The 13,186-nt window shown below is 43.4% G+C and overlaps 1 protein-coding gene across 4 annotated transcripts in view; it reads right to left on the reverse strand.

Moving 5' to 3' along the window:
* gpat2 (glycerol-3-phosphate acyltransferase 2, mitochondrial) overlaps nt 1-11,241 on the reverse strand; it is a 47,906-nt gene extending 36,665 nt beyond the window's left edge. For 3 of the 4 annotated variants that reach the window (XM_055887306.1, XM_055887305.1, XM_055887303.1), the window contains exons 1-3: nt 11,089-11,241; nt 7,739-7,848; nt 1,279-1,389 (exon numbers count right to left, since the gene is read on the reverse strand). In XM_055887306.1, the coding sequence (XP_055743281.1) occupies nt 1,279-1,389; nt 7,739-7,810 (183 nt within the window). In that variant the 5' untranslated portion in view covers nt 7,811-7,848; nt 11,089-11,241. Of the gene's footprint in view, nt 1-1,278; nt 1,390-7,738; nt 7,849-10,585; nt 10,743-11,088 lie in introns of those variants that run through there. The other variant, XM_055887304.1, reaches the window with a different exon arrangement.
* Between the last annotated feature and the right edge of the window lie 1,945 nt (nt 11,242-13,186).

Consider the following 13,186-nt stretch of genomic DNA (forward strand, 5'->3'; position numbering starts at 1 on the left):
TAAAGCAGTGAATAAAACAAACTTAGGGAGGAGGCTTCTGATGTTTCTGATGTTAACATGCATGAAACCAAGGCTTTTACAGTTACAGAAGTCAACAAATGATAGCGCCTGGGGAATAGGAGTGGTACTAGGGTCTACAGGGCCTGGGTTAAGCTCTACATCACCAGAGGAACAGAGTAGGATAAGGGTACGGCTAAAGGCTATAAGAACTGGTCGTCTAGTGCAATGGGAACAGGGAATAAAAGGAGCAGATTTCTGGGCGTTGTAGAATAGATTCAGGGTATAATGTACAGACAAGGGTATGGTAGGATGTGAGTAAACCTAGGCGTTGAGTGACAATGAGAGAGGTTTCGTCTCTGGTGGGACCAGTTAAGCCAGCTGAGGTCTCTGCATGTGTGGAGGGTGGGACAAAAGAGATATCTAAGGTAAGGTGAGTGGGACTGAAACAATAAGGACTAGCCGAGGGAGGCAAAAAGCAGTCATAGGTGTTGATCGGGAGAGCTAAGACAACAACGGGTAAATGGTGATGAATGGGCAGAGCAGGTCAGTTAGGTACATACAGAACCTGAGTTCGAGGCTGGGGCCAACATATAAACAAAATGGGGTACCGTGTTATTGTAACAGTCCAGGGGGCATCAGCTGTGTAGCCGAGTGGTTTGAGCCCTGAATGCTACAGTATATCAGACCATATACAATGACAAAAAATAACTATTTAGTCTTCTAATTACGTTGGTAACCAGTTTATAATAGCAATAAGCGACCTCAGGGGTTTGTGGTATATGGCCAATATACCACCGCTAAGGGCTGTGTCCAGGCACTCTGCGTTGCGTCATCCTTAAGAACAGCCCTTAGCTGTGGAATATTGGACATATACCACAAACCCCTGAGGTCGTATTGCTTGATTATACAACGGGTGGTTTGGAATTCCCATTGTTAGAGCCTATCCTGCCCATGATATACGAGACAACCACAGGAGGTTGGTGGCACCTTCATTTGGGAGAACGGGCTTGTGGTAATGACTGGAGCGGACTTAGTGGAATGGTATCAAATACATCAAACAAATGGTTTCCAGGTGTTTGATGCCATTTGCTCCGTTCCGGACATTATTAGGAGTCGTTCTCCCCTCAGCAGCCTCTACTGGAGACAACATACACATGACCTGTACATTCATAAAAAAGTGCCATTGTCTACATTGTTACCTAGCAACACACTACTACTCCTCCTCGGGCCTTATTGCTTAAGTACCCACCTCGCCTCGCTCTCCATCCCCCTACTTACCAGGCTGTCAGGGGTACACTGGTGGCAACATTGTCCTACAGATGGTCTGAATTTGCCGAGGTAGGGAGCTACAGTCTTCAGCTTCTTCTTGATCTTCGACCCCCACGACAACTAACAGGGAGAGAATGCAGGGATATGGCATTAACATACACACAAAATCACAATGTAAATTGACGACAGCATCAACTCTGAGTCAACATGCTTCATATTTGGTATTGTTCTTATATCGTCCGGCACAAACACATGATCTTATATCAACAACATGTCAACATGTCTAACACAAACCGGATTGTCACTGTATAGGACTTTTGAGCGGTGACTTTCAAACTAGCTAAGTGGCAGTAGAATGTGTTTACATGACATCCCTATCAGTGAGACCAAATCCATTATTATTCTGTCTACTACCAACACACAAGTATTGTGCTGTGTGTGTGTGCGCATGTGTAACAGACGAAGGCATTGATTGGCTTGCTTGTAGTGTAACACGGTACCACGGTAATATCACGTTACCAAAATGTCATGATATGAAGATTTTAGAATACCGTAGTACTGTCTCATACGATACTACCGACTTTTTCAGCCCGACCCTGCGGGCGCTTGTTTTAAAATGTTTCTACAGTCAGTTTTGTTTATCAATTCAGTTGAATTTAAGCAACAGTCACTAGTCTCTTGAATGAGCAGGCAATAATATCCACTGCACTTTGTTAAAAATGATATATAATTTAACTGTGAAGTGAGCGGGGATGCAGACCCAGACGAGTCTTATGTTGTTAGAGTTGTATATTTGTTACATTGGAGCAGCCCGCAAAGCGATACACTGTATAATTTCATCACCTGTTACAACCAAGAGCACAGACCAGTCTGAGTAGACTTTAAAAGTTCCCTGACATGCAGCCTCTGAGCGCCAGAGATGGAAAATGGAGCAGAGAAAACATCTTGTCTCTAGTCTAACCAGTGAGAACAATATGACCCATATTACCAGAGATGCCTTTCATTCTACCTATCAGGATTAGCGCACATTTGCTATAATTTCATAAACCATGTCACGGGCCTTTTACACTAATCCTGGGTCACTGATTATTGGTTTGGTAACAGACAACGTTGTTCAGTCATGTTACCCAGCAAGCTAACAACCTGGTAACTTGACAGTAGGTTTAGGCAAATTTAATTGGCACAGGAAGAAAGGAAAAGAGTCTGCTAATCATGAGGGGTATTTCAAAAGGAATAATTAATTTAGGCCTAATGTAAGCCTACACTATATCAAATCTATTTATTTCTGGTGCTCCTTCAATTCTGTTTGGTGCCTATCATTTTAAAAGTTGGGAGTAGTGTGTGTATGTGTGTTTGTGGGAGAGAGAGAGTGGCGTGTGTGTGTTTTATGAGAGTGAGGGAGACAGAGGGTGTGAGGAAGGGAGGGTGTGTGTGTTAACTGAAAAGACATGCAGTGTTTTCCCCTTACTGACACAATGACATGCAGATCATTATGCATGTATAGCACAGGAGGTTGTTGGCACCTTAATTGGGGAAGACAGGCTAGTGGTAATGGCTGGAGCGGAATGGTATCAAACACATGGTTTCTGTGTGCTTGATGCCATTCCATTTGCGCAGTTCCAGCCATCATTATGAGCCATACTCCCTTCAGCAGCCTCCACTAATGTACATATATTCCTTCCTCCCATTCCTCCAGCCAAATCACAGGTAGGCCTTTTTCAAATATTAGCAAATCCTCCACAGGCTGAGCAGGGCCAGGACCAAGCCACTTTAATAGAGAGCCTGCAGTATGACACTGATAAATGAGCCAGTAAGTTTTCACTACAGTAAGAACACATTGTGAAAAAATCTAAAGTGCTGACATGTTGAAAGCAACTCTCCAAACCAAATCCACATCAAAATCCCAAATCGAGCTGGAAGAGACTCTGTTGGAACCTGCCAGAGATGGGTGAAAACATTTACGTCACACTTGACTGCGATGTATTCATCATATCATAGGATACATCCCAAATGGCACCCTATTCCCTCTATAGTTTGCTACTTTTGACCAGGGCCCATAGGAGGCAGTAGGGTAGGTACATGTAACTGCCAAAATAATGAAAACACCAACATAAAGTGTCTTAACAGGGCGGGCGACCATGAGCCAGAACAGCTTCAATGCACCTTGGCATAGATTCTACAAGTGTCTGGAACTCTATTAGAGGGATACAACAATATATTTCACCGTGAAATTCCATAATTTGGTGTTTTGTTGACGGAAAACGCTGTCTCAGGCGTCACTCCAGAATCTTACATAAGTGTTCAATTGGGTTGAGATCTGGTGACTGAGACGGCAATGGCATATGGTTTACAGTTGAAGTCGGAAGTTTACGTACACTTAGGTTGGAGTCATTAAAACTTGGTTTTTCAACCACTCCACAAATGTCTTGTTAACAAACTATAGTTTTGGCAAGTCGGTTAGGACATATACTTTGTGCATGGCACAAGTAATTTTCCCAACAATTGTTAACAGACAAATTATTTCAATGTATCACAATTCCAGTGGGTCAGAAGTTTACATTCACTAAGTTGACTGTGCCTTTAAACAGCTTGGAAAATTCCAGAAAATTATGTCATGGCTTTAGAAGCTTCTGATAGGTAAATTGACATCATTTAAGTCAATTGGAGATGTACCTGTGGATGTATTTCAAGGCCTACCTTCAAACTCAGTGCCTCTTTGCTTGACATCATGGGAAAATCAACAGAAATCAGCCAAGATCTCAGAAAAAAAATTGTTGACCTCCACAAGTCTGGTTTATCTTTGCGAGCAATTTCCAAATGCCTGAAGGTACCACGTTCATCTGTACAAACAATAGTACGCAAGTATAAACACCATGGGACCACACAGCCGTCATACCGCTCAGGAAGTTCTGTCGTTTAGAGACGAACGTACTTTGGTGCGAAAAGTGCAAATCAATCCCAGAACAGCAGCAAAGGACCTTGTGAAGATGCTGGAGGAAACAGGTACAAAAATGTCTATATCTGTCATGCCCTGACCCAAAAATATCTATATCTGTCACGCCCTGACCATAGAGAGCCTTTTATTCTCTATGTTGGTTAGGTCAGGGTGTGACTAGGGTGAGTTATATAGGTTGTTTCATGTCTATGTTGGCCTGGTATGGTTCTCATCAGAGGCAGCTGTTTATCCTTGTCTCTGATTGGGGATCATATTTAGGCAGCCATTTCCCCACTGGGTTTTTGTGGGATCTTGTTTTGAGTTAGTGCATGTGCACCTCTTATGTTACGGTTCGTTGCTTGGTTCCTTTTTGTTTTGTAAGTTTCACAAGAAAATAAAGATGTGGAACTCAGCGCCTGCTGCGCATTGGTCCGTCTCTACACATAGCCGTGACAATATCAACAGTAAAATGACTCCAATATCGACATAACCTGAAAGGCCGCTCAGCAAGGAAGAAGCCACTGCTCCAAAACCGCCATAAAAAAAGCCAGACTACGGTTTGCAACTGCACATGGGGACAAAGATCGTACTTTTTGGAGAAATGTTCTCTGGTCTGATGAAACAAAAATAGAACTGTTTGGCCATAATGACCATCGTTATGTTTGGAGGAAAAAGGGGGAGGCTTGCAAGCCGAAGAACACCCTCCTAAAAGTGAAGCACGGGGGTGGCAGCATCATGTTGTGGGGGTGCTTTACTGCAGGAGGAACTGGTGCGCTTCACAAAATAGATGGCATCATGAGGTAGGAAAATTATGTTGATATATTGAAGCAACATCAAGACATCAGTCAGGAAGTTAAAGCTTGGTCGCAAATGGGTCTTCCAAACGGACAATGACCCCAAGCATATTTCCAAAGTTGTGGCAAAATGGCTTAAGGACAACAAAGTCAAGGTATTGGAGTGGCCATCACAAAGCACTGACCTCAATCCTATAGAAAATGTGTGGGCAGAACTGAAAAAGCATGTGCGAGGAAGGAGGCCTACAAACCTGACTCAGTTACACCAGCTCTGTCAGGAGAAATGGGTCAAAATTCATCCAACTTATTGTGGGAAGCTTGTGGAAGGCTACCCGAAACGTTTGACCCAAGTTAGACAATTTAAAGGCAATGCTACCAAATACTAATTGAGTGTATGTGAACTTCTGACCCACTGGGAATGTCATGAATGAAATAAAAGCTGAAATAAATCAATCATTCTCTATTATTCTGACATTTCACATTCTTAAAATAAAGTGGTGATCCTAACTGACCTAAAACAGGGAACTTTAACTAGGATTAAATGTCAGGAATGATAAGCTGAGTTTAAATGTATTTGGCTAAGGTGTACGTAAACTTCCGACTTCAACTGTACGTCATGCTCATCAAACCATTCAGTGACCACTCGTTCCCTGTGGATGGGGGTATTGTCATCCACTCCCATCAGGATAGAAATTATTCACCATATGTTGAATGCCTGTCTATTTACTGGCATTTACCTTGCCTTCTAGGTTAGGGCTGTCAGAAATATTTAACCATTTTCACACCCAAGAATGAAGGGCGCATTTCTGGCGGTGGCGCGAAAGGGCTGGGTTTCGATAAATAAATAAGATGTAGGTATGTTGATGCTTGACCCCTCACTGGCCAATCAGAACATGCTCCATTGCCAAATATGTGGAATCAACTCCAATTCCAATGTTAGTCCATTATGGTTTGTTAAATAGCTTACAGAAACAAAATAACAAAATGTAGACCCATCCCAGCTTTGCGAAATACTTCAACCTGTTTTTTGTAGGGGGTAGATCAGCTTTAATATTGAGGCTAGATTGTAGCTTCCACCAATGTAATTGTCTGCATCATTTCCAATCCGCCATATACACAGTGGGGCAAAAAAGTATTTAGTCAGCCACCAATTGTGCAAGTTCTCCCACTTAAAAAGATGAGAGAGGCCTGTAATTTTCATCGTAGGTAAACTTCAACTATGACAGACAAAATGAGAAAAGAAGATCCAGAAAATCACATTGTAGGATTTTTCATGAATTTATATGCAAATTATGGTGGAAAATAAGTATTTGGTCAATAACAAAAGTGTATCTCAATACTTTGTTATATACCCTTTGTTAGCAATGACAGAGGTCAAACGTTTTCTGTAAGTCTTCACAAGGTTTTCACACACTGTTGCTGGTATTTTGGCCCATTCCTCCATGCAGATCTCCTCTAGAGCAGTGATGTTTTGGGGCTGTTGCTGGGCAACACAGACTTTCAACTCCCTCCAAAGATTTTCTATGGGGTTGAGATCTGGAGACTGGCTAGGCCACTCCAGGACCTTGAAATGCTTCTTACGAAGCCACTCCTTCGTTGCCCGGACGGTGAGTTTGGGATCATTGTCATGCTGAAAGACCCAGCCACGTTTCATCTTCAATGCCCTTGCTGATGGAAGGAGGTTTTCACTCAAAATCTCGCGATACATGGCCCCATTCATTCTTTCCTTCCTTTACACGGATCAGTCGTCCTGGTCCCTTTGCAGAAAAACAGCCCCAAAGCATGATGTTTCCACCCCCGTGCTTCACAGTAGGTATGGTGTTCTTTGGATGCAACTCAGCATTCTTTGTCCTCCAAACACGATGAGTTGAGTTTTTACCAAAAAGTTCTATTTTGGTTTCATCTGACCATATGACATTCTCCCAATCTTCTTCTGGATCATCCAAATGCTCTCTAGCAAACTTCAGACGGGCCTGGACATGTACTGGCTTAAGCAGGGGGACACGTCTGGCACTGCAGGATTTGAGTCCCTGGCGGCGTAGTGTGTTACTGATGGTAGGCTTTGTTACTTTGGTCCCAGCTCTCTGCAGGTCATTCACTAGGTCCCCCCGTGTGGTTCTGGGATTTTTGCTCACCGTTCTTGTGATCATTTTGACCCCACGGGGTGAGATCTTGCGTGGAACCCCAGATCGAGGGAGATTATCAGTTGTCTTGTATGTCTTCCATTTCCTAATAATTGCTCCCACAGTTGATTTCTTCAAACCAAGCTGCTTACCTATTGCAGATTCAGTCTTCCCAGCCTGGTGCAAATCTACAATTTTGTTTCTGGTGTCCTTTGGCAGCTCTTTGGTCTTGGCCATAGTGGAGTTTGGAGTGTGGAGTGTTTGAGGTTGTGGACAGGTGTCTTTTATACTGATAACGAGTTCATACAGGTGCCATTAATACAGGTAACGAGTGGAGGACAGAGGAGCCTCTTAAAAAAGAAGTTACAGGTCTGTGAGAGCCAGAAATCTTGCTTGTTTGTAGGTGACCAAATACTTATTTTCCACCATAATTTGCAAATAAATTCATAAAAAATCCTACAATGTGATTTTCTGGATTTTTGCCCCTCATTTTGTCTGTCATAGTTGAAGTGTACCTATGATGAAAATTACAGGCCTCTCTCATCTTTTTAAGTGGGAGAACTTGCACAATTGGGGGCTGACTAAATACTTTTTTGCCCCACTGTAGGTGTTCTTACTGCTGGTCTCTTCTGTTGAGTGCCCTGGGAGATGAGGGCTTCAGTAAAGCCATACCCACTCTCCTGCACCATGGTGGTTCGTTCCACAGTTGTGTCACTCTCTCAGGGACCTATAGACACAGAGGGTGGCAGGGTAAGAGCAGGTTTACTTCACACACATACACTGTAGAGGTCTTCACGGGTCCGGGTGGACACGATATACCCAAGACCCGAACAGATCGGGTTTCTGTTTGAAATTCAAACTTGTCCCTCGGGTCTGAGCTGGGTCCTGTTTGATTGTCATCGGGTCTATGTAATAACTACAGCTTACAGACCCGAGTGGACCTAACCATGTTCTGCATAGCCCATAGCATATTTATGTTACGCTAATAAGGTGAATTTATTGACTTAGAAGGCCTAGCCAACATATAAAGACCTATTCATTAACCAGAAGAGCAACTTGTTAGCTCACAGGCTGAAACAATGGTGCTCAAACACAAGAGGCTGTTTCTGTTCTTAACTGCCATTACAATTAGACATGTATGCCTTCCTGTTCATCTGTTATCAATAGAAAAATGGTGTTCTGGTGAAGACATTCAGAGGCATAACGCAGACTCACTGGCAAACAAGACAACAGTCAAGAGAAACAGTATGAGGGAATGCACTGACGCATCTAACATCTCTCTCTGTATCACTGACATCTCCCCCTGCCTCTCAGTATCACATAATAAGGCCAGACTTCCATAATAGGAGAGAGCTGACAGAGCCGGAGCATGTGGCCAACCCAGTCATCCTCTGTAGCTGACAACACACCTGAAAGCATCGCACGCACATGCACCCTGTCATACAGACTTTTCCATGGGAATGAGGGTTATTCTAGGGTGAAGCTGTAACCATAGTAACCCTAGAAGCCAATCTAGCTTGACACACAAGCAAATGCTTTATTTTAAACAAACGCTTTATGAATACATAACAGTGCTGTGCTGGACACTGCACAAAACAAACAGAAGAGGATTGTGATTGAAATGCACAGAATGTGCTTTATCACTTCAATTACAGCTAAAGCCTTAACACACACACACACCTCTCCCCCAAAACAAATTTACTCACACAGTCCTGGCCAGGGAGTGTTGGCAGAAGTCAACCATCTATCAACTTGAGCCCATAGCTACAATTACTCATCCTCCTTCTACATCTCTCCTTCCACACCACATTTCACTCTCACTTCCTTATTACTAACTTTATTCACATCCTGAATCAACTCTCCTTTCTAGCAAGCGAATAGCCTAACAATGCTCAGAGGGCAAAGAGGGGTGGGCTATCAGCTGATCATAGCGAATGTACACTGAACAAAAATATAAAACGCAACATGCAACAATTTCAAAGATATTACTGAGTTACAGTTCATATAAGGAAATCAGTCAATTCAAATAAATTCATTAGGCCCTAATCTATGGATTTCACATGACTGGGAATACAGATATGCATCTGTTGGTCACAGATACCTTAAAGAACAAGGTAGGGGCGTGGATCAGAAAACCAGTCAGTATCTGGTGTGACCACCATTTGCCTCATGCAGCACAACACATCTCCTTCACATAGAGTTGATCATACTTGATTGTGGCCTATGGAATGTTGTCCCACTCTTCAATGGCTGTGCGAAGATGCTGGATATTGGCGGGAACTGGAACATGTTGTGGTACATCCAGAGCATCCCAAACATGCTCAATGGGTGACATGTCTGGTGAGTATGCAGGCCATGGAAGAACTGGGACATGTTCAGCTTCCAGGAATTGTATACAGATCCTTGTAACATGGGGCCATGCATTATCATGCTGAAACATGAGGTGACGGCGACAGATGAATGGCATGACAATGGGCCTCAGGATCTCGTCACGGTCTCTCTGTGCATTCAAATTGCCATCGGATAAAATGTAATTTTTTTGTTGTTGCCTGTAGCTTATGCCTGCCCATACTATAAACGCACCATGAGGAACTTTGTTCCCAACATTGACAACAGAAAACTGCTCACCCACATGTCTGCCATCTGCCCGGTACAGTTGAAACTGGGATTAATTCATAAAGAGCACACTTCTCAAGTGATGCCAACGGCCATCGATGGTGAGCATTTGCCACTTAAGTCGGTTACGACACCAAACTGCAGTCAGGGCAAGACCCTGGTGAGGATGACGAGCACGCAGATGAGCTTCCCTGAGGCGTTTTCTGACAGTTTGTGCAGAAATTCTTCGGTTATGCAAAGCCACAGTTTCATCAGCTGTCTGGGTGGCTGGTCTCAGATGATCCCACAGGTGAAGAAGCCAGATGTGGAGGTTCAGGGCTGGCGTGGTTACAGGTGGTCTGTGGTTGTGAGACCAGTTGGATGTACTGCCAAATTCTCTAAAATTACAGCAGCTTATGGTAGAGAAATGAACATTCAATTCTCTGGCAACGGCTCTGGTGGACATTCCTGCAGTCAGCATGTCAATTGCATGCACCCTCAAAAATGTTGACATCTGTGGCATTGTGTTGTGTGACAAAACTGCACATTTTAGTGGCCTTTTATCCCCAGCACAAGGTGCACCTGTGTAATGATCATGTTTAATCAGCTTCTTGATATGCCACACCTGTCAGGTGGATGGATTATCTTGGCAAAGGAGGAATGCTCACTAAACACATTTCTGCACAAAATTTGAGAGAAATAAGCTGTCTGCTTATGGAAAATGTTTCAGATCTTTTAATTCAACTCATGAAACATGGGACCATTACTCTATATGTTGCATTCATAATTTTGTTCAGTATAGATGATGTAAAGCAGCTAATTATCTTGCTAGATAGCTATCCTGTTGAAACAATCTAACTAGTCTTTACCTGTGATCGGAGTTGTCTGCCTTTTAGTCCTACTGACAGTCGAATTGAAGCCTTCCCTGTTCCTGACCGTGAGATGACACATGCAAATCAAAAGGGAGCCACTAGTAGCCTACACTACCGTTCAGCGCAGATAGCTTCTGCCTGCAGGACAAGTAATAAGGAGAAGTACAGTACGCGCACGCGTTGGGGCAAAGGAGGAGGGAGTTTCCAAGATTCAAAAATTAGCAATGAGCTGGTTTGATGGGCAACTCAAATAACAAGAGAGAAAATAGACTAAGTGAAATAAAAATGTAAACGCACTTTTCTTATAGGAGGGCAAAAGAGCAGGTGCTCAGAAAGACCTCCATCTATGCACGTGCCTGATCCCTGCTCTCTCCGTCTTTTCCTCCTGCTCCATTCACCTCCATGGTTACATCTCTAGCTAAACATTAAATGGTACTAAGACAGAGTGGACAGGAATGAGTTTGTAACGTAAACTAGGCAGAGCCACAACATAGGCCTACCTGTCTCTGCTCCTCTTTATCTCTTAACGCCTTTTCTATTCTCTGAAGTTGTTTAACGCTACTCGTTGATACGTATGACTGCTTATCTTGCACAGCTAGCTAGCTTATGTAACTAGCCAACTTGCTGGCTAGCTCCAAGTATGGCTATTTGCATACGTGCTGTTTAGAAGTGGGCGTGTCAACAGAGGTAGGAGGCTGAACAGACCGTTTTGATTGTGCGTGTTGTTTTTAGTTTCCACGTTTTAATTGGTCAGTTCCCCACCGTGTGAACCAAGAAAGGCACTCTATTCTTGATAGAGAATAATACTGTGCCATTTGAACGTTAACAAAACACACAACAAACACCTCATTTATTGCCTATATATGAAAATAAAAGCAATTTTGACGTTAAATGCTGAACTAAAATCCACAAATAGCAGTAGAGCATAGATAGGCCTTGGGGTTCTCTAGATGTTGCAGGATGAGATGCACTATGCTGAGGATTGCTTCATCTGTGCCATGCTTGTATTTGTTAGCCAACTGATACAGGTCCAACAGTGTGTTTAGTCTGACTGAAGCTTACACGCCATGATCTTTTCAATACACTTCATTACAATGGAGGTCAGAGCAACAGGTCAACAGTTTTTGTCATCTTTGGAGAAGGCTTCTGAGGAAGAGGGGTGATGATTCCCTTCTTCCACCGAGGTGGAACCATGTGGGAATGTACAGGTATTTAAAAGACAGTGACCCAGGCTGGTGTTGAGCATGTTAACACACTTGGCAGAGAAGTGATGTCAAACTTTATGTAGAAGTCATTAAGTTCATTTGCCATTTTCTTTTCATCTGTGTACAGCGGTTTTCTGGTGGGAGTCATATTAGTGGTGGCTTTTATTGTTAACCTTTGTCCTTGAATACTCTTCATTCTAAACTGGTTTGCTGCACAAGTCTAAGAGTAATTATAATGAGCCAAACACAGTTTTATTATCATCTGATCATAGTAAAACATATAGAAGCCATAAGTTATAAACAAACAAAGATTTATTGGTAAATGAAAAAAATGGTAGGCTGTTTGCTGCCCAATTATACAAGAGTAATTATTATTTTTCAAATGTGATTGCAAAACAGTATTTGCTACTCACTTTGCGATCTTCTGTCTACTGGCAGTACTTATGATGTTCAATCACTGAGAGGCTAACCTAACGTAGAAGGCGTAAAATAAACGCCTGAAACTAGATCCTCTACATCAGTGATTCTCAACTGGTGCGTTGCGACCAGGTTTTGAATGGGTTGCGAGTGCCTGAGTACATTTTTATTAAATTAAAAATACTCCAGTGTCAGAGACGTGTGTATAGGTGGCAGGGAAGTCAGGCGCAGGAGAGTCAAACGGAGTGTAAAATGGAGTCTTTTAATAAATGTCCAAGAAACATGCTCCATAACACAAATAAGAAAATGAATAAACAAAATATGGGTACGAAGACCCGTCGCGCACCTATACAAAAATAAACACTACACTGACAACAAACAATCTCTGACAAAGACATGAGGGGAAACAGAGGGTTAAATACACAACAGGTAATGGATGGGATTGAAAACAGGTGTGTGGGAAGACAAGACAAAACCAATGGAAAATAAAAAATGGATCGATGATGGCTAGAAGACCGGTGACGTCGACCGCCGAGCACCGCCCGAACAAGGAGAGGCAACGACTTCGGTAAAAGTCGTGACAGTGCCCCCCGCCCCCCCTGACACCGGCCTCGGGGACGACCCGGAGAGCGAGGTGCAGGGCGATCCAGATGGAGACGGTGGAATTGTTTTAACATGGAAGGATCTAACACGTCCTCCACCGGAACCCAGCATCTCTCCTCCGGCCCGTACCCCTCCCAGTCCACGAGGTACTGAAGGCCCCTCGCCCGACGTCTTGAATCCAAAATGGATCGAACAGAGTACGCTGGGACCCCCTCGATGTCTAGAGGAGGCGGAGGAACATCACGCACTTCAGCCTCCTGGAGCGGGCCAGCCACCACCGGCCTGAGGAGAGACACATGGAACGAGGGGTTAATACGGTAATTAGTGGGCAGTTGTAACCTATAACATACCTCGTTCACTCTCCTCAGGACTT

This window comes from Salvelinus fontinalis, chromosome 28, assembly GCF_029448725.1.
Source record: "Salvelinus fontinalis isolate EN_2023a chromosome 28, ASM2944872v1, whole genome shotgun sequence".
Lineage (NCBI taxonomy): Eukaryota > Metazoa > Chordata > Actinopteri > Salmoniformes > Salmonidae > Salvelinus > Salvelinus fontinalis.